Source organism: Girardinichthys multiradiatus, chromosome 20 (assembly GCF_021462225.1).
Source record: "Girardinichthys multiradiatus isolate DD_20200921_A chromosome 20, DD_fGirMul_XY1, whole genome shotgun sequence".
Classification (NCBI taxonomy): domain Eukaryota; kingdom Metazoa; phylum Chordata; class Actinopteri; order Cyprinodontiformes; family Goodeidae; genus Girardinichthys; species Girardinichthys multiradiatus.
In genome coordinates, this window is record NC_061812.1 from 6256510 (window position 1) to 6279557 (window position 23048).

The following is a 23048-nucleotide window of genomic DNA, read 5'->3' on the forward strand; positions in this document are numbered from 1 at the left end:
GGATCGGTGCGGCTGCCACAGTAATGGGGGCGCTGTGCCGGTCCATTGTGGTGAAGAGAGAGTTGAGCCGAAAAGCAAAGCTCTCAATTTACCGGTCGGTCTACGTTCCTACCCTCACCTATGGCCATGAACTTTGGGTCATGACCAAAAGAACGAGATCCCGGATACAAGCGGCTGAAATGAGCTTCCTCCGTAGGGTGGCCGGGCACTCCCTTAGAGATAGGGTGAGGAGCTCGGCCATCCGGGAGGAGCTCGGAGTAGAGCCGCTGCTCCTCCACATCGAGAGGAGCCAGTTGAGGTGGCTCGGGCATCTATACCGGATGACTCCTGGACGCCTTCCTCGGGAGGTGTTCCAGGGACGTCCCACCGGGAGGAGGCCCAGGGGACGGCCCAGGACATGCTGGAGGGACTATGTCTCTCGGATGGCCTAGGAAAGCCTTGGGCTCCCCCTGGAGGAGCTGGAGGAGGTGTCTGGAGAGAGGGACGTCTGGGCGTCTCTGCTGAGTCTGCTGCCCCCGCGACCCGGTCCCGGATAAGTGGAAGAGGATGAGTACGAGTACGAGCTTTAGTTTTGTCGTCTTGTTCATGTTTTGTTCAAGTTTGGTTTGGTTTGTATATTAGAGTCTCTGTTTTTGCCACAGCCACGTTTTGTTCTGTCTGTCAATTAAGTTTATTTGGTTGACGTCTGGGCGTCTCTGCTGAGTCTGCTGTCCCCGCGACCCGGTCTCAGATAAAGTGGAAGACGACGAGTACGAGAAAATGATGTACCGTTTATTTTTTTCATTTAATGTAGTTTATTTTGTTTTTAATTTCAAGGCCCCTTTAAATCCCCTCGTGTTTAAAAGTGCTAACTTAAATTGAAAAGAAAAAAATGTTCAAATTAAATCATGTTTATTTGGCATATATTTGCTGCTGATGTACATTCTGAAGTCATCAAAGCATTCTCTGAAAACATTTTACAAACTTGCATTTTCTTTTAAGAAATAATGTATTCTTTTGAGCACAAACACATTAAAATAAAATCATGTAGACAACTCATCTGTAGAGTTTGCCTGATATGTATTTCAAACAAAGAAACTGGGTATGAAAACTCATACCCACTGAAGGAATGTTGCATTCGTTATCTCACTCTTGTACAATTAAAAGCTCATTCAATAGGATCGTTTTTGCTTTTCATTAATGGTCCAACCCAACATGTGTAATGTTAAACACCATTTTTACTTTTTGGCAAGTTTTGGCAAAATTACAAATCATTTAAAAATCTATTTCGATATTTTTTGATACAAGACTGGTTTGTTACAACACTGTGTTGTGTATAGGGCCAATTTTGCTTTATTTTAAGCTAAACAATTTATGTGCACCATTTATGTTTTGGAATAATAACCTATAATGCATACAATTTCTTTTTTTAAATGATGCCTTGGCATTTGAATCTACAGGGGAATACATGAGCATAGATTAGTGATAGTTAGTTAATTAAATAATAATTTATATTTCTTCTGCATTTATTATCACTCAAATTTGTTGGTCATTTAAAACACATAAAGTATAAAATGAACCCAAATAATTTATTTAACAAATAAATAGCATCACTAGCTAAACAAATGACCTCTGAATGAAGACAGTGGTGAACTTATGAGAAATACGTAGCAAAATAATGACAAGCAGGCTTCAGTTAAGAGACACTTTGTTTTTCCAATGTTTTTGGAGGGGTTGTCCTGATAACATGTAATATGTATGAGTAGTCAGTATCTTAATTGCAGTAGGTAGCAGCAGCAAGAGTGATCTCTCTCAGAGGAATCAGTGAAAATTCTCATTGGGGTGGGTCAAACCACCTTTTAGTGTGGAGTAGTTGTTCATTTTGGTTCTGTTACAAAGAGCGCTCCTGCTATCCTAACAGCATAATATAACATCTTCCTCCCACTCTTTATGTAATCTCCCTAGAAAAAGGCACTTTCTTTCATTTTGTGGGCGATGTCAGATCGGTGATCCTTTACCTTCAGCTGCCTCATTGCAGGCAATTGTGCATTAACATCATTAATGTTAACTGAGAAAATAGTAACAGTGTAAACAATGCGCTCTTACTAACATGACAATATGTAAAGATACATAATACAGGGTTCATTGAAACAGCTAGACACGTTTTGAGCTAGATCATAGAAATCTAAATTATAATCGGCTTTGCTCTATGCTCATTAGAGCAAGAAGTAGGGGATTGTAGTCCGCCCACATGTAGCTGCTGACGAATACAACAACTAAACTAATCAGAAACTTCCAAAAAGTAAAAGCACAAAAATATGTATGTTTGAGGTATAGGGAAGGCAATATAACAGCCACCGTGGTAAAAGGTTCTCCAGCAATAAGTTATATGTTGACACGAGTGTTAGGAAAGCAAGATTATGAATCTAATGCTATAGATCTCTGCTTTTCATATACATTTAGGGAAATGCTTTATGCGACTACTTATAGTTTAAAACATTAGTTCTAAATTGGCCAACAAGCTAATGCCCTAAACTCTCCCTTCCCACATCTCTGTTAGAGCAGGAGTTAGCTTGACTCTCCCATGAGTTCCTGACTGATTCTCAAAACTGAGATCACTCCAAATGCTTTCACCAACACACCTGTTATAATAGAAAATATGTAATAAATGGATGTGAATAGCCAGTTGTAGGCTTAGCATATCAGGAGCTGAGGGTTGATGATGTGTTAAGTGATGACAGAGATTTTCATCTTTGCATATTGAGAGAGCACTTTGTTCATCATTATGCTTTAATTTTTTCTTCAATATTTCCTCTAAAATACTTTGGTTAACTTTCTTCTAATGGTGTGTCAAGCCAATTAAAGTGATTTTGAAAACATGATAAATTCTGACTAATCTGATACCAGGACCTTTCATTTTTCATCATTGTTCATCAATCAAAGTAATAGTTTTGGACAAAGACTGCCTTAGAGCCTCTGTAGACAGGGGAGAAGTTGTAAATAAGAGCTCTGTCTTCTTCAGCAGGATTGGAGAAATGGTGCTGACTCTTCATGGCTGAAGGACAAAGTGGAGGAAAGACAATAGGAATACCATTTAACATTGCAAATAATGCATGAAAAATAAAATCAACTAATTTATTTGTTATGGAAAGCTACCAAGTCAGACTTATAGAGTTTAGAACAAAGAAACAAATAAAAACTCGTGTGAGTTTTATGTTGACTGTCTACTGTCTACTATTACTATTCAAGAACATAAATTATGTGGCAAACATGGACAAATAAACAATGCTGGTGACAACCTAAAAATGTGTTACCTTCAGAGACAAAGAAGCTTCCAGTGTAAAAGCTGGCTCTTACAGCGGAGACGGAGTGGCCCATGCCTGGTTTATCTATCCACTCAAAAGGACTCTTTTCTGGATGCCACTGCACAGCGTAGAATGGGTAACGATAAGCTAAGGAAAACCAGAAACAGCATTTATGGGGATTCCTGTTTAATTTTATCTAATTATATGCTACACTACCAGTCAAATATTTGGACAAACCTTTGGCATTCAATAGTTTTTTCCTTATTTTAATGGCTTTCTACATTATAGATACATAGTGAAGACATTAAAACTATGAAACAAAAGTATATAAAATCATGTAGAAAACAAAAAATGTAAAATAACCTAAAGTATCTTTTATATTTTAGATTCTTTAAAATATCCCTGTGTTGCTTTGATTACTGCTTTGTATTCTCACGTTGCGCTTTATGAAGTAATCTCCTGATATGGTTTTCCATCAGTCTAGAATGAGTTCCCAAAGGTAGTAATACAAATAAAGGCAAACCCCTGAATGAGAAGGTCTGTCCAAACCTTTGACTGGTAGTGCACAAACAAGTTGACACAAAGCTTGTAGGAATGCTTTCTTCATAGTTGTGCATGGTTTTGTGAGATGTTGGTGCCATCTAGTGGATATCTATCTAAATAGAGACTTCTATGTTTTTGGGAAGGAATATAAGGAATTTACATTATGTACTTTGAATTCAGCATGACTGTTAACTGACACTGCGGTAATATACACTCACCAGCCACTTTATTTGGTCCACCTTGCTAGTACCGGGTTGGACCCCCTTTTGTCTTCAGAACTGCCTTAATCATTTGTGGCATAGATTCAACAAGGTACTGGAAACATTCCTCAGAGAGTTTGGTCCATATTGACATGATAGCATCACACAGATGCTGCAGATTTGTCGGCTGCACATCCATGATGTGAATCTCCTGTTCCACCACATCCTAAAGCTGCTCTATTGGATTGAGATCTGGTGACTGTGGAGGCCATGAGTACAGTGAACTCATTGTCATGTTCAAGAAACCAGTCTGAGATGATTCGTGCTTTATGACATGACATGTTATCCTGCTGGAAGCAACCATCAGAAGATGGGTACACTGTGGTCATAAAGGGATGGACATGGTCAGCAACAATACTATGGTATTGTTGACTTATCCTCCACACCATTACACCACCACCACCAGCCTGAACCGTTGATACAAGGCAGGATGGATCCATGCTTTCATGCTGTTGACGCCAAATTCTGACCCTACCATCCGAATGTCGCAGCAGAAATCGAGACTCATCAGACCAGGCAACCTTTTTCCAATCCGCTATTGTCCAATTTTGGTGAGCCTGTGCTAATTGTAGCCTGAGTTTCCTGTTCTTAGCTGACAGGAGTGGCACCTAGTGTGGTCTTCTGCTGCTGTAGCCCATCTGCCTCAAGGTTCGATGTCTTGTGGGTTCAGAGATGCTCTTCTGCATGCATTGGTTGTAACTAGTGGTTATTTGAGTTACTGTTGCCTTTCTATCAGCTGGAACCAGTCTGGCCATTCTCCTCTGACCTCTGGTATCAACAAGGTATTTGTGCCCACAGAACTGCTGCTCACTGGATATTTTCTCTTTTTCTGACCATTCTTTGTAAACCCTAGAGATGGTAGTGCGTGAAAATCCCAGTAGATCAGCAGTTTCTGAAATACTCAGACCAACCCGTCTGGCACCAACAACCATGCCACGTTCAAAGTCACTTAAATCACCTTTCTTCCCCATTCTGATGCTCGGTTTGACCTGCAGCAGATCATCTTGACCATGTCTACATGCCTAAATGCATTTAGTTGCTGCCATGTGATTGGCTGATTTGAAATTTGCGTTAACGAGCAGTTGGACAGTTGTACCTAATAAAGTGGCCGGTGAGTGTATAAGAATGTAAATATTATTTTTACAGTTAAATCTCATTCAAAGAGGATTAATAGGAATGTTTGTTTGGACAAACTATATCACCCTTCACCATTATGTCCAGGCCAATAACATATTAAATATTTAACTAAATGTTTTTACAGCTTTCCATCTGTAAATGAAAACTTTCAATTCAGATGATACATTCACGTAAAAAAATTGTTTTCAGAGCAGAGAATCTGATATGATACTGTCCTTACAGTAAAAACAGCCATAAAGGACAACACAAGAATCCTTGAATATCTGAATAGAGTTGTGACAGCAATGTGCAGCTCTCCATCAAGTCAACTGTGCCTTACAGAAGGAGCTAAAAAATGCTACCTTCCATGGTGGAGATGAATTCTTTCTCTCCATCGCTGTTGGTGGACAGAACTCTGTAGAACCTCTTCAGTTTGGCATTTCGGGTGTAGTTCTGTAAGTTCAGACACAAATTTAGCGTCGACTTAAATGTGTTGGTAGTTTCAGGTGACAAGTGAAAAGCAGAAATCTAAGGGTACCGTCTTTCAGGTGAAACCAGAATAACCACACTTCTTGATATCCACTGAACACCACACAATGAGGAAAAAAGTATCTCTAGAAATAGTTGGAATGCATGTGTTTGCTCCTACATATTATCCACACTCAGTGCCTTTTTAACTTATTCCCATCATAACAACAGGTTTGTTTTCTTAAGCAGCAGAAGGATTCACATTTCAAATCAATTGTGTAATTGAGAGACAGAAAACAGAAATATAACAAAATGTCATTAACATCATGGCGCTTTTTATCCCTCCCTGACCACAAGTGCTTGGTGTCCAAGTAGAAAGGCATTGGTTGTGTAAACCAGTACATGGGTTCAAGCCCCAACCATGCCTCTAAAGCTCATGTCATCCAGATTTACCTCGATGAAAGCATGTGTGGTAAAACATTTTAGAGATGAGTTTGGAATAAGTGAATTCAGACTTTACGAACCTGTTTAAAATATTGGAAGCCTTTGAGTTTTAGCCTCACGGGCTGTGCATTAAACAGTTAGGGGCTGGTTGACTGAGATGCATTTACAATTAACAAAATTAAAGGTCTGCAGCTATCATATGAGGGGAATAATCTATCAGAGGGGGATAAGAAAAAGAGGAAAAAGGAGCAATAAATACCTGGATGGAAAGACTCCAGCTGTGGAAGTTGGAAGTGATGTTTTCATTAGCCAGAGACTGCAGCACATCCTTGGGAAAATTCCTGAACAAGCGACTGGACTGGGCTGCTGCAGGACAAAGACAGAGGAAGAAATGTTCAGACAAACAGAGAAAAACTAACAACAGAGTTTTTTAATATAACAGAACTGTTGCAACTCTAACCAGTAACCAATCGCAACAAGTACGATGCATATCAGCAAAGCTTTAATTAGATCCAATAATACAAAATCTTATGAACTTGAGACAAGGGAAAGAGAGGTTACTAGCTTCTTTTTAAAGAAAGTTATGCAGAGCCTGTGTCACAATTCGATTAACCTGTAGAAATGATGGTTAACTGAAAAAAGAAAAAAAACTCACAATGTTTCAGAGTAACAAAGCCAAAAGTTTAAACTGATCTCTAATTCGATGGAGCAAGCTATACCTGACTGTGCCTGCAAGAACACAACTTTAGATGGATTGGATTTAGTTCTGATTAAATTTTCAATAAAACCAATATCAAAATAAAAAAAAAAACTGCACTTATTGACTTATAGTGCTATCTAAAACTATTCATATTTTTTGAACTTCTTCACACTTCATCAACTTACAACTGCAAACATCAGTGCATTTAAATGTCATTTTATATGATAGACCACTACAAAGTAGTCCATAATATTAGTGAAGGGAAATTATAACAAAAATTTTAAAAGTAAGTATTTATCTGTATTTATACCCTGGAGTCATTACTTTGCTGAAGCACCTTTAGCTGCACCTGTTTTGAAACAGAGGTCTCTAACAGCTTGATGAAATCAGAAAACTGCCATTCTTCTTTGTAAAATAGTTAAGGGACAGTCAGATTTGAGGGAGAAGGTCTGTGAACAGATGTTGCTACAGATTCTAAGTTGGATTGAAATCTGTATTTCAACTGTACATGAATATGCTTTGATTTAAGACAAGCCCCACAGCATGACAGTGCTACCACTAGGTTTTTAAGAAACTGTTTGTGACTATGTAGCAGCAATGGACATGATACAACATGTAAATACTATCAGACCAGCACTTCCTTGTATAGCGCAAATCCTTGCTTTCCAAATAGTTCCCCTAAATATGTCCCTGTGGAACAACATGATTGCGCCACCACTATGTTTTTAAGAAACTGTTTCTGATTGTAATATGTAAAGGACATGATCCCGCACATTAATAGCAACAGGCCAGTTCTTCATTGTATGATGCCTATGGACCTTTACTACATGCAAGGATTTGCATGTAGTAAAGGTCCCCAAAACATGTTTCTCATAAGATGTTATAGATGAAAAAAAAAAGATATTCATTATATCAAGTTATGGAGAGGATGAAGAGGTGTGGTTATCTGTGTCAGTTGGTCAGACGATTAGAGGACTTGGTTCTAGACTGCTGTTGGAGCAGATTAGAACTGGTTTTAAATCAGAGCCGAACTTTGATCTGATGATTTTTTTTCCACAATCACAGAGTTACCACAGAGCTTCATCACTAAGACACTTTAAAATTATTTTGGAATTTCTAGAGGAAAATGGCGATTACACATAGAGCAGATTATATTGTCTGTCTCATATTTCCTGATAAGTGCTTTCTTGATACTTTCAGTCTGGATTCATAAATGCTGTGGTAAACAGGATCTGATGTGTGTGAACCCTCTCTGCAGTGCTGATCAGTGGATTAATGAAAAGCTTTGGGAAAATAGGATCCATAGCTGCTGCACTGAGCGGCTGGTGGTTATGAAACATTTTATGTTCAAAGTATACATGTAATACATCCTGAACTTTATGTTAAAAACTGCCAATATAAGAAAAACTTGATGTGGCTTTGTCTTTTATATTATGCCCCTTTTCCACTGGCTCTATTTAGCCTGGTTCCACTTCACTTGGCCCGCTTTGCGAGCACTTCCATTACAGTTTTTTTCCGTACTGGTTCCTAATTTTTGGTCCCTGCTCAGGGCCGGTTCTAGGCATGCATATATGAGGGGTTAGGCAGAAGTGTGAAGGGGCATCATCATGCATACACATTATGCACATGCACATGTTTATAGTTGTTGTTGATTTTGTGTTTTATTTATGGGATTGTGGTAAACTGTGAATTACTGTGTAATTTGCCAGTCTGCACTGGTTTCCTCTCAGTTGGGCTTCTTTAGAACATGTTGGGCTGAAAAAAAAATAGCTTTGGGCTGCTTTTCACAACATTTGGAATGTTTTTAGTAATTATTCATATCAAAATAGTTGTCATTGGTGGCAGAAAAGTAAAAACCTGCACATCTCAAAATCTTGTGTCCTTTTACTCATTAATAAGTAATTTATTTAGAAAAAGAGAATCTGTTGAACATGATACCATCAATCAGTGATGGTCATTGGTTAATCAACCGTCACTGTGAAATTATATTGGTCAATTGTAAAAGCCCAAAACACTGTTAAGAGGTCAACTAAAATACACAGAGGTGCTGCCTTTACTTTGTTAAGCTTTGACTTGATGTTGAGAGACAGCATCATGCTGAAGAGGAAAATACAAAAGATATCCAGAAAGCTAAAACCAGACCAGAACATGCACATACAGTTTTGGAGGCAGGTGTTTAGGCCAAAAAAGGGCATCCATTGCCAAATTTATTTGTAAAATTAAAATACAAAAACAGGATATATTTATGCTTTTATAGCCTCCCTTTTCTTGGAATTATGCTGCAACATTTGTAAATGAAATAAATCAATGTTCTGCTATGCATCGTATTCAATAGAGACTCACTGAATCAGGTGAGAAAACAGTGTACATTATTTGTTTTCTGAAAGAGTTGAAAGATGACACTAATAATAACTAATAAACTATTACCAATATCTATATAACTCACCACACTTTCATGTAGCTCAACTTAAGACCTGCCTTCCATTTCAAATCACAAACCTACTTTTGGTAGTTAATGTTAGCATTGGCTCTATTATTGTGCTAATAAAATCAAACAGACATCTAAGTAACATTTTCTTATTTATTCATCATTTTTTGTTTGCTGCTTTCTATCATAGAACAATATATTCAGCTTTCGGCATATATTAGCCTGTAATGATAACTACCTAGCAAAATGATTCCTCAACTGTTGGAGTAGAAATGCTTGCATGAAAAGAGCTCCTTGAGTTAAAGTGACTTTTATCTACACAGAACAGAGTTTGGCCACCATGCTGTAATTATACAATACGGTTTGTTTGTTTTTTATTATCAATATTTTATTGTAAGAGTTAGGGATTGCTACTAGACATTCAGAAAAACGGTTGTGGTCATGCATTTTCTGTTTTTCCTCAGACTTTACCATCAAAGTCATTAAGTGAAATGAGTAAAATGGTCTAATTTGTCTGTTTGGTTGTATATCTCCCTCTCTGTCTCCTCATTAAACCTGACAAACATCAGTCAACAGCTGGATTTTATGAGCACAAGACAGGTAGGCGACACGTTAAGGAGCCATGATTGGATGCTGATAGAAGAAGAAAATGCAAGGGTTTTTCAGCAGGTGTGGCGCCAAAATGCCACCCTCTCCGACCCTTTCTCTAAAGAAACTTCGGCCAGAAGCCAGGTAATGTTTTCAGCAGCACTATAATGTTGAGCAGGAACGACCGGGGCTGAATAGGGACTACATGTGAAGTGAACCAACTGCTGTTCATTGATTAGCCATGGGACCAGGAGAATGAGAAGGTATTCGAAAAGTTAGTGCAGGGAATAGTTTATAAAACTCAAGAGCGACTACAATAATATTAAGGACCCCAATGGCAGGAGTGAGTCAAACCAAAAACTAGTTTTGCTAAAAAAAATAAAAAAAATAAATTAGTTTAGTTGTGATCAAATCAGTTCAATCAATTGTAAAAGAAAAGTCCTTTGTAAACATGTGGAAATGTGTTCCCTAGTTCTTAATATATCTGCCTAATATTCATGTTAAAGTGAATGATTTTCAAAGTTGGTGATCTCTAGATTTTAGTTTAAAGGACATTTAAAGAATTGAATGCTACAATTCCTGTAAAAGCCAGGGCCCAAACAGAACACAGCAGCCTTATGAAATAAACTTTGTGTGCATGGAATAATAAATAAACAATATTTCTACCTGGTGTGAGAATGAGTGGCAAAGCCACAGCCTTGGTTTTGGTCAAAGTGAGCAGGTTTTTTCTGGCCGTGAGGACGGAGAGTTGCTGGAAGCCCTGGCATGTTCCCCAGATAGGGAAGTAATCCCCTGCATCATTGGCCTGAAGAGGGTCAGAAAGTAAGGAATTAACAGGTAATAGTAAAAGAAGTATAATAATTTTTCTTTCGGTTCTATCCTGCAGCTAAGCAAGGATCACATTTCAGAGAATATCCAGAGGAGTTACTGAGCTCGGCAGTCTCGTTTGTAAGTCAGAGGTCATACCTTCAAAGCCAAGTTGTAAAAGATCCTGGCAGCTCGACTGAACTGAGATGTCTGAAGATCTACATTTCCCCCTGGTAACAGCAACCTGAATGAAAAGAAACTTCATAAATGCAGCCTAAATGCTGAGATTTAAACAAAATAAATGACTAAACACCATAGTGTAATCATGAATATTTGTTATTTATTTATTCATTGTCATTTAGCCAGCATGGTTTGACACTAGTGCTGTACAAATAATCAGTCCCTCTTGTAATAATTTCATTCAAACAGAAGACAAAATTACTCTCATTTTGCTTTCAAGTGGACGAAGTGAGAAATGCAAGAACAAGAGTAAAAACAAACCTAATTGGTGGACTCTGTAAACTATTGAATTATAACAGAGCTGGAACTCATTCACCTTAGCTACACTGGCTTATTAAATGTCTTTGTTGGTGTCACACAGCAATATGATCTTTGATCAATGCGTAAAGTCATTGGACCTGCTTTATAAATTTATAAGGTTCTGAACTGGCTAGTTAGTAATTCTCACTCGTCTGCAAGGACGAAGGAACTCAGAGACAGAGCTGAGCTACAGCAGGGAGGGATAGAAGATGTCAAAGTTGTTTTTGTGTACTTTTTTTCCCTAACTTTACCATTTTTTCATGTTATGTAGTTTTCTTTTTAATATCTAGCAGCCTGAAAAAAGTAAAAAGCTTTCCCTTTTAGGAAGAACTGAAGCGACAGTTCAAGCAACAGAGACAACTCACCCATTTATTGAGTTGAATGTCCTGATGTATTCTTCTTCTGTGGAATTGATCCTGCAGAACAAAAAAGGCATAAAGACATTTTAAAATCACTAAAAGCCAATGTCAGTCAAGTCACTGATTTATTCATTTATTTAATGATTTATATATAAGACTGGACTCCAGGTTCACTATATTATCTATAAAGAAAGACAATACAGATATAACCTACAACTGAAAAATGCCAGGGAATCTTTCTTTTCTGAGATCATCAGCAAAAACATTAACAATGTTCGTGCATTATTTGCCATGGTTGACAGGTTAACAAACCTTCCTGTAACTGTAGCATCTGAACTCCACTCTACCAGGGCCTGCAATGAATTTGCTAACTTCTTCACTGAAAAAACCCAAAAGATCAGAGGGGCAGTCAGCACATCCACATCACCTCCAGTACCAAAGTTGCTCCAACTAGAACTGATTTTGACAAATTTTCCAAATTTCACCAAATAAACAACAAAAACGAAATTGTGCAGCAACTAAGCTCTTCTTCCTGCTGTCTCGATCTTTTACCCACAGCTTTCCTTAAGAAAGCTTTGCCTGTAATAACATCTGATTTAACACAAATAATAAACACGTCCCTTTTGTCAGTTGTTTTCCCCCAGGCCCTGAAAACAGCAATTATCAAACCTCTATTGAAAAAGAGCAATGTGGACAAGCTGCTACTGCAGAACTACAGGCCTATATCAAACCTCCCCTTTATCAGTAAGATTATTGAAAAAGCTGTGTTTCAGCAGTTAAACAACTTCCTAACAACGACCAACCGCTTCATGTCTTCCAGTCAGACTTCCTGCTCACCACAGTACAGAGACTGCTCTTGTCAAGGTGTTCAATGGCATCCGTATAAAAGCAGATTGTGGAAGAACCACAGTGCTGGTATTATTGGACCTTAGTGCAGCATTCGACACTGATGATCACTCCATTTTATTAGAGCGCCTGGAAAACTGGGTTGGCCTTTCTGGTACAGCACTCAACTGGTTTAAATCCTACTTGAAGGACAGGGACTTTTTTGTGTCAGTAGGTAACTTTACATCAGAGACCACAAAAATCACCTGTGGCGTTCCCCAAGGGTCCATCTTAGGGCCCCTTCTATTCAATATCTACATGCTGCCCCTAACTCAGATTTTAATGAACAACAACGTAAGTTATCATAACTATGCAGACGACACACAGCTATACATTACGATGTCACCAGGTGACCATGAACCCATTCAAGCACTGGGTAAATGCTTAGAAGAAATCAATGCATGGATGGGCCTACATTTTCTTCAGCTGAATCAAAACAAAACTGAAGTAATAATCTTTGGACCAAAGGAAGAGCATTTAAAAGTTAGCACACAGCTTCAGTTAATAAACCTAGAAACCACCATTCAGGCTCGAAACCAAGGTGTAGTGATGGACTCAGACCTGAACCTTCAGAGGCACATAAAGACAGTAACAAGGTCAGCCTTCTATCACCTAAAGAACATCTCGAGGATTAAAGGACTAATGTCTCAGCAGGACCTTGAGAAACTAATTCATGCGTTCATCTTTAGTAGAATTGATTACTGCAACGGTGTCTTCACAGGTCTGCCTAAAAAGTCGATCAGACAGCTGCAGTTGATCCAGAACGCTGCTGCCCTCACTAGAACTAAGAAAGTGGAGCACATCGGCCCGGTTCTAAAGTCCCTACACTGGCTCCTTGTAGCTCAGAGAATAGGCTTTAAAATACTTCTGTTAGTCTATAAATCACTGAATGGCTTAGCACCAAAATACATTACAGACTTGTTGTCAGTCTATCAACCACCCAGACCTCTCAGGTCTTCTGGCTCAAATCTACTCTGCAGAACCAGAACCAGAACCAAACATGGAGAAGCAGCTTTTAGTTCTTATGCTCTACTAATCTGGAATAAACTCTCAGAAAACTGTAAAAGCGCCAAAACCCTAAGTTGCTTTAAATCAATATTAATAACGTATTTCTTTAGAGTGGCCTTTGACTATGTTATCTAAACATTATTAGTTAGGTTTTCAGTCCAATTTTCCTTTCATTTTCTTGTCCATCATTCTATTCTGTCTATCTGTTTTTTTAATTACCTCTATTGTTTTTGCCTTTCTGTATCATTGTAATGTTTTTCCTTATGTACAGCGGCTTGAGTGCCTTGTTGCTGAAAAGCGCTACATAAATAAACGTGACTTGACTTAACTTGACTACATATCACCCAGAAAAACCTTATGCTATGCCTGAATATTTGACTGGAGCAGTGATAAAGGGCAGCAGTTTCCCTCCTGCTGTGACCCACATAGATTCATTAAGTGAGGTACAGCCCTGCATCATAATCAGTGTTGTGTGAGTGTGTGATGTACTGATTAAAGACAGTCTGTGTGGCCAGCTGTACAGGGTAATCAAAGCAAGAAATCTCTGAGACCACCTCTGTGAAGTGCATATTTGACAAACAATTTCTTCCCATAAACACACTTAATAGGATGCACAGAGGTGTCCAAGACACACCAGAATTTAACCTTTTAGATGCTTTCTGCACTTATTTCATGTTTAACACTATGTATCAATCCTGCTAATCCTTGCCTCCTTTGATTCCAGTCAAGATTTTAGATTTTTGTTAATGATCAGAGGCGTGTCTGTGCAAGTTTATGACAGAATTGTTCTATGAAAGAGGCTATTTTAATGCTTTCCTTCAATAGGCTGTTGACAAGTAAACTTCAAAAAAGTGAATCAATACTATAGGAAATAAATGCACAAAAAAAGGGTTTAAAGACATACAAAATTAGATGTCATTTTTCTGCATTTTAACTAAGACAAAACATAAATTGTTGCCTTTGGATTAGAATATATGCTTAATTGCTTAACTCGAATGCCATTAAATTGGTCTCCAACACTACTGTAAAGACAATTTGGGTTCTCCTTGACCAGGATATGTCTTTAAATTCCATACCAAACTAATTTGTAAGGCATCCTTCTTTCACCTGAAAAATATTGGCAAAATAAAAAATTCCCTGTCCTGGAGAAAACTGGTCCATGTATTTCTTACATCAAGGCTGGACTACTGTAATTGTTTGTCATCAGCCCAAAAACATCTGTAAAACATCTTCAGCTCATATCAAATACTGCAGTGAGCATTGCGATTAGCATTAAAAGAAGATATTTTTTTTAGCTTCTCTTTATTGGCACCCTGGTTAATCCAGTATGTCATTTTAAATGTTTCTTCTTACATACACTATAAAGGCCTACTTAATCAATCTCCATTATTAGAGAATTGATTGTTCAACATGTTCCCTAACGGAGCACTTTGGCCTCAGACTGCAGGTTTACTGGTAGTTTCTCTTCTCTACTGGTAGGCTCCACTTCTGGTATTTGTTCCAATAAATATAGCTGCTTTGTTTAGTCTGTATAGAAAATAAATCTGGCCTGGCATTTCTTTATTTGGTCATGTAACCTTCATGAAGGCAGCTAAGCTATTGTTGCCAATACCTTCATGTTCTCTGTATATAAAAAAGGGAGTTTTTCCTCTCCGCTGTTGCTACATGCATGCTCAGTATGAGGGATTGCTGTAAGGTCAACACCAGTGACTGTCCACTGTCTCTACATGCTCATCTTCACTGACTGGATGCAATCTGCTGGGTTTCCTTAAACAGAAAAACCTTTCATCCAATTTGAATAAATAACTAACTCTGACTGCACTGTTCAATGGTTAGGATTAATTGGAATGTATGTAAACTGACTGCCTTGAGACAACATGTGTTGTGAATTGGCACTATATAAATAAAACTGAATTGAATTTAATATAATACTCCTGGCTTCTGTGTTTAATTTGGTTTCCTCCCTGGACAAAGCCAAAGAAGCTACTATAACATAATATATAAGTAATGTGTTTTTCTTTTAATAGATTTTACTACTGGCTTATCCCTTATCTGTTGAGCTGTGTTTCTTTCCCAGGTAAAGCCATGAATGCCCCTTTTCTACTGGCTCTATTTAGCCCAGCTCCACTCCACTCAGCATGCTTTGTGAGCGTTTCCATTACCTACTTTTTTCGCCCCTGCTTTTAAGCTTGAACTATTTTACCTGATGGGTACAACCCTGGCTCCAGCGCTCTCCAGGTATTTGATGTAGGAGGCAGCAATGTAAGAAGAACCTCGAGCAAACTGGTCCCCAGGCAGATTTTCTTGAGCTAACACACCTAAAGCCAATAGATGAAACAGAGATACTTCACAGGTCATTAAAGTGTTTATAGCTGTCACATTATGATCACACAAGAAAAACCCAACCAAGAAAGAACAATGTGACACTTAAAGATTGGAAGCTTGAAGAGTTAAGTGTTTGAATAATCCTGAACATTGTGCCGTTCTTCTTTAAATCTACACAGTTTGATGTTTACATTAAACTAACCAAAAAACTGTACAAAGGTAAAACATCCGTAAAAAGAAAAAAAAAATTTCTTCATCTTAAATCTCATATTCTGTGAGTTTCTTAAATGTTGGTATTTTGTGAAACATTATAGAATGGGTCACTTTAATAAAACAATCTACTTCATTTCACTTTAAAATTTTATTGAACGTAACAGCAATATTTACAAATATAAAATATTCACACGCTCAAAGGAATAAGCAGAATTATAAACTTATATTAACCCACCCCTTCTCCTACAATATTATCCTCATTACCTCATATTCAACAAGAAAAATATACTTAATTTTTTATAAAATTTATAATTCAAAGCAACAGCAAAAAAAAGTGAAAAAGAGAAAAGCAAAAAATTCATAAAATAATAAAGTGCATTGTATAAACCCTCCTGACTATCATCTTAAGACAATAATACAATGTAAACTGAAATAAAAGGTAATAAATGGTAACAATAATAGTAATAATGATTATTCAAGTCTGATATTCATCTATAATAGATACATATTTTTATAGCGTGTTTTAAACTGTTGGACATTGCTGAAGCTCCACATTCTGACTATTCCAAACTTTACCTCACAGGCAGAAACACAAACTTTTTCTTGTCATTCTTATCATCTGTTTGATAATGGCATGTAGCTCTTAACTCCCTTCTCTTGGATAAGTCTTGGATATTTTCTGGCAATTGGTTATTTTTAGCATTATACATTATTAGACCTGTTTGTAGTTTAACTGTCAGTAAGTTTTAATCATATTGATTGTATAAATAGTGATTTAGTATGATCCAGGTACCGAGCCTTGTTAATAACTCTTAATGCTCTTTTTTGTAGTATGAATAATGAGTGTTGTGTTGTTATGTAGTTGTTCCCACAAACCTCTGTGCAGTAACTTAAATATGATAAAACTAAGGAACAGTAAAGAATGAGGTGTGCTTTTTTATTTAACATATCTTTAGCTCCGTGCAATATAGAAATACTTGTGGATATTTTATTTTGAACATATCTGATGTGAGGTTTCCAATTCTGTCTATCATCAATAATACCTCCAAGAAATTTGACTTCCTGTGCTTTTTTAAAATTCACTATAATTATCTGTATTTTCAGTTCCATGTCTGTTTTATAGTAACCAAACACCAATATTTTGGTTTTGCTCACATTTAAAGACAGTTTTCTTCAATTAAACCATATTTTTAGCCTTTTCATTTCCTCAGTGACATTTATTAACAATTAATCCATAGTATCTTCAACACAGAATATGTTTGTGTGATTAGCAAATAATACAAATTTCATAAATTCAGATATTTTGCATCACATTTACATAAATTAATAATTTAGGACCTAAAACTGACCCTTGCACAACTCCACAAGCAAACACTGAGAACTCACATCTCCCAGTTTCACATATTGCTGTTCGCCACTTATATTTTATATTTCTTGTATTTTCAACCCACCTTAACACATTTATCCTCATTTGGTTGTAATTTATGACTTAAATTTTGTTCAGTTTTGATTTATGAGTATTTTAAAGTCTATTTTGAAATGAACACATTTATCCAAAACGGTGTGTGTATTTTCTTTTAATGGATGTGTGTATGTTTCTGAGGGTGGGACTCTGTTTTTTGTTTTCTCTAAATGTATTGATAGTCATCATGGCCAAACACTTTTAATTTTATTTTCATCAAACCACATTCATTGAGTCTCAAGTCTCTGGATGTTGTAGGGCTATCATGGTTGACACGCCTCTTTAACATTGCGTGGCGGTCAAGGACAGTGCCTCTGGCAGACTGGGGTGGTGGTCCCCTTCATAAGAAGGGTGACCGGACTGTTAGGACCACAGCCACGGTTACAACGTGAAAGGCCAGTAGAGACTTTCCTGGAACTTTAAAAATAAATTGCATTAACCTACTTCCGGCACAGCCAGGAAACGGGGTAACTGCGGATTTCCTGTGACGTCACTGTCCAAATAAAAGCATCGCTCTTGCTACATCCTGCCTCTTCCACCCGGCCTCCAGAGGGACCGGATAGGGGGGACAGCGCGCTAATGTCTCTTTGACAACTACTCCTCAACACAATTCAAACGAGTTTAGGTGTTTAGGCAGAGTAATAGAGAAAGATTTAGATTGAAATGTTCTAAACGTTTTTCATTTTATGAAGTTTGGTTTTGTTTATGTTGAACTCAGCTATCTTTGTGCTAGCAGGCTATCTGCAGCACACGTGCTCTGTTTTTGGTGTTCTGTGTTTGTGTGTTTTTAAAGTTAAGACAAACGTTATTTAAAGGGTGATTTTAAACACAGAAGATTGATCATAATGCGCCGTCTGCGCTTATGCATTTTAACCCTTTTATTGACGGTATTTTAAAGGTGTGTGTTTGATTCTGGTGCTAAGCTATCAGCTGCTTTTGTTAGCTTGAACTGCTAACAGCTAAGAACATGTACTTGCCTGCTAAAGAATAGTTAACAGAAAGGTTGTTAGTTTTCAATCTAGTAAATAATAGTCCCTAAACATTATTTTACTAAATCTGATATTTAAGTAAACACCATTAAGACCCATTTCTCCATAAAGATTTGGTTCTTTTCCAAAATACCTCCTTAAATATTTGACCATTTTCCTTAATAATATTCCTTTAAATACTTTAATAAATAAAGGCAGCTAATGCGACACCATTGAGAATTAATCATCCAGAAGGTTAGTTTTATTCAGCAGATCATTCTTTAAAACAATATTTTAATAAAATATTTGATCTGATCTTGCATTGTGAAGGGTTGTCCCAAGGTTTGCTGATTATTGCCTAAGTTGCTTCCAAGACTAATTAACTTCACTTCAGATTCTTCAAGATAATCCTTGGTTCTCAAACATAAACATTGCATGGTAATGTTGAATCACTCATCATGGTTTTCAATCATCTTTAATCAACTTGTTTATATTGTACACAGCCCATTAGTCTTCGTTATTCTTTAATTCTGCTTAGTACTTTAGTTGGATTGTTTTAGCATAGTAAAGGGTTTGTTGATTGAAATATGTTTAACTTTGAGTTGACTTATTTTTGTTAATAAATTATTGTATTTTAAGAAATTGTGTGAATTCATTCCATGTGTGTGCAGAGTGTATGCTGTTGAATAATGTCAGAGCTCGTCTCACACCTTTCTATTTTGTCCTAATACCACTTACTGGGCTGGTATTCACAGGACAACCCTTAACAGACCAAACTATCATTTGATAAAATATAAAAATATTAATATGAAATATTAAATAATATTCTCAGATTCATAATCACAAGAGGAGGGTGTGTTCCAACTATAGGGGGATCACACTCCTCAACCTCCCTGGTAAGGTCTACGCCAGGGTATTGGAGAGGAGAGTCCGGCTGATAGTCAAACCTGGGCCTCAGGAGGAGCAGTGTGGTTTGCGTCCCGGCTGTAGAACACTGGACCAGCTCTATACCCTCTACAGGGTACTGGAGGGTTCATGGGAGTTTCCCCAACCAGTCCACATGTGTTTTGTGGACCTGGAGAATCATTCGACTGTGTCCCTTGTGGCGCCCTGTGGGTGGTGCTCCAGGAGTATGGAATCGGGGGCCCTTTATTAGGGGCCATCCGGTCTCTGTACAAGCGGAGCAGGAGATTGGTCCGCATTGCTGGCACTAAGTCGGACCTGTTCCCCGGTGCATGTTGGACTCCGGCAGGGCTGCCCTTTGTCACCGATCCTGTTCATAACTTTTATGGGGAGGATTTCTAGGGCCAGCCATGGGCTGGAGGTGTCTGGTTTGGGGACCAGTGGATTTCCTCTGTTCTTTTTGCAGATGACGTGGTTCACAGCCGGGGCGGTTCACAGCCGAGTGTGAAGCGGCTGGGGTGAAAATCAGTTCCTCCAAGTCCGAGGCCATGGTTCTCGACCGGAAAAGGGTGGCTTGTCCTCTTCAGGTTGGAGGGGAGTTCCTGCATCAAGTGGAGGAGTTCAAGTATCTCAGGGTCTTGTTCACGAGTGAGGGAAGAATGGAGCGGGAGATCGACAGACAGATCGGTGCGGCTGCCGCAGTAATGGGGGCACTGTGCCGGTCCATTGTGGTGAAGAGAGAGCTGAGCCGAAAAGCAAAGCTCTCGATTTACCGGTCGGTCTACGTTCCTACTCTCACCTATGGCCATGAACTTGGCCGGGCACTCACTTAGAGATAGGGTGAGGAGCAACATTTTTACTTGGTATTTTGCTTTCTTACTAATGTTGATAAGCAGGTCTTGCACCGAAGCACGTTAATCTCTAGCACACAAAACGTCTCTCCTTCATGAAGAGCTGATGGCGGCACATTTACATGCTGTTTATACTTGCATATAATTGTTTGAGCAGATGAACATGGCACCTTCATGTATCTGGAAATTGTACGAAATGATGAACCAGAGTCATGGAGGCCCACAATTCTCTCCCTGAGATGTTACACACTGAAGCAGCGTGTTTAAGATGTTGTTTTAAAATACGTCCACAAGTTTACCTTGATTTAACTGAAATGATGTGATGTATTATTAAAAGCGTACAAAGCCATTACATCACCATCTGGGCTTTTTCAAAATGTTTAGAAGGATAGAAATTATAGAACATGTAAACTTCTGTATGTTAACTTAAAGAAACAGTATTCTCATTATTCTGGTATTTCGAACATTTAAGTAACAAGTTGTACATCTTCTGCTGACCAGTTAAAGGTTTATTAACTGACGTTTTTCTTGATAGTTACTAATTTCAGGGAATCGTTATAGGGAATGATGTACTCATTCAAACGTTCTCAGACTGCAGGTTTACTGGTGGTTCCTAGAGTCTCTAGAAGTAGAATGGGAGGCAGATCCTTTAGTAATCAGACTCCTCTCCTGTGGAACCAGCTCTGGGTTTTGGTCCCTGAGGCAGACACCCTGTCTACTTTTAAGGCTAGGCTTAAAACTTTCCTTTTTGATAAAGCTTATAGTTAGAGTGGCTTAGGTTATCTTACTTCTTTTTTACCTCCGCCTTCCTTCCTCCCTGTTGGATGGAGTAAGGGGGAGTCAGGTTTAGCCTAAGCCGGCTCAGTTATGGTTGAGGTGCAAACACACCCTCCATTTCTGCTACCTGTATGACCCCTTCTCTTTTCCAATGGTTATAATCAGTCTGACAGAGGGAGGTATCCCTTGTGGATTTTAGAATAACAATGGGCATCAGTGGGCTCTAGATGGACAAACTTTATCAGTTTATTATTTTACTTAGTGCCCCTACACGTGGCCCGTTCTGGGGTGGCTGGGCTCTAGCACTCGGTGGTTTGGTCTGGCCTCCCCGGCGGCCCCGCACTGTTCCGGACCCTTTGTGGGGTGCCTTGAGACGACATTGTTGTTAAATTAATAAACTGAAACTGGACCATCTTTGCTACATTCTCGCACTACTCTCCAATTTTGCATTATTTGCTGTTATTTCAGTTTTTAACTTTATGTTCTCTCTCTTTTCTCTTCCTAGAAGCTACAACTGGCCTGACTCTGTGTCTACCTGTGACACCTTTCTGGAGAGGGGAATCGTCCGAGCTTCTGCTGGCAACAACTTAATGCTCACCCTCTACCAATGATCCACTTGGCCCTGTCTTTCAGTGTTTAACCCTTTTTCTCTCTCCTAGATATAGCAATTGACTGAGCTTTTACTGTAACTAATTATATGTGCTCTCTTCCAGACACTATCCTTGAAAACTGTCTCAGAGTTTATCTCTTCTTTCTTTCTAGATGAAACGACTAAAGGAGCTACATCCATTAACATTTACTTTTCCTTCCCATAGAAAGTACTCCCGGATCAGCGCTTCTGTATTCTTTGTGTGTCTCTGCTCTGTTTTCTCAAACCGCCAGTCGGTTGTGGCAGATGGCCGCTCACACTGAGCCTGGTTCTGCTGGAAGTTTCTTCCTGTTAAAAGGGAGTTTTTCCTCTCCACTGCCTCTACATGCTCATCCAGGAGGAGTGAATGCTACAGATCTCTGACTTGATGCAATCTGCTGGGTTTCCTTAGATAGAAAAACTTTTATCCAATTTGAATAAATAACTGTATCTGACTGCACTGTTCAATGGTTAGGATTAATTGGAATGTATGTACCTGACTTTTTTGAAGTGCCTGGAGACAACATGTGTTTTGAATTGGCGCTATATAAATAAAACTGAATTGAAACGCTTATGCAAACAAATAAAGCAATACTTTACAGCCCTTAGTAATACTTGCAATAATATTACACTTCTATAACTTCTCATGGCTACCGTTCTGAGTCATGACCCGCACTTCTGACCACAATGACTAAATGCTTTACTCAACTCTAAAAAGTCTTGCTATGGTCTCTAAAAAGGTCACATATTTTTACTGAAAGGTAAAAACGAAAATTCTCCAGCCAATGTTATTTGAGTATATTCGAGCTTATGCAAAGCAGAGACTTGACTTCCCTAACGTTTCAGCAAACAGACTCACTGAAATGTTAAGGTTTTATTTGAAATCTTTCTCCAGTCGCTTGTAGTAAATGATGATTTGGATGGCATTTGTAATTATGCCACTACTGGCCAAACTTGGTTTAGTTTATTTATAATGCAATAGCCTACCTCAACCGTTACTTCAGCCACACACACACTCTATATTGCTCCCCCACACGCACACCTTTTTCTCGAACATTCCCGAAATATTACATAAGAGCTATGATAATCCGATGAGCAACCTTTTTGGAGGAAAAAAAATGACAGCTCATGTTTTACCGATGATCGGTCGCTCGTTGAGCTGCTGGCTTCTGGCCGCGGCGCAGAGAAGAGGTCCGCAGCACAGGTAGACGGTCAGCACCGAGAACAGCGCTGCAGCTGGCCCACGCATGGTTCCAAAGTCTGCACAAAACCACCGGAGATAAAGGATGGAAGCTGGCCTCACACACTGACAGACAACGGAATAATCAGGGATCTTAAAATATCAAAGCTCAGATAAAATGCTGGCCTCTGGTGATGATGCTGATCGACCGAGAGCAAAGAATCTGACTGCTGCTGCTGTCTGCCTCAAATGACTGTCTTTACCTCTCTGTCAGCGTCAGAGCATCACGTGTGAGAGTCGCTAAACGACGT

At 38.5% G+C, this 23048-nt stretch overlaps 1 protein-coding gene across 1 annotated transcript; it reads right to left on the reverse strand.

Moving 5' to 3' along the window:
• Window positions 1–874: 874 nt before the first annotated feature.
• On the reverse strand, window positions 875–23048 carry zgc:171566. The gene is made up of 9 exons (XM_047347912.1): window positions 22695–23048; window positions 15634–15748; window positions 11544–11594; window positions 10798–10882; window positions 10498–10636; window positions 6375–6481; window positions 5566–5656; window positions 3294–3431; window positions 875–3034 (listed from the first exon to the last, which is right to left on the reverse strand). Exons 1-9 carry the CDS (start codon window positions 22804–22806, stop codon window positions 2913–2915), a joined length of 960 nt encoding a protein of 319 aa, XP_047203868.1. The 5' UTR covers window positions 22807–23048; the 3' UTR covers window positions 875–2912.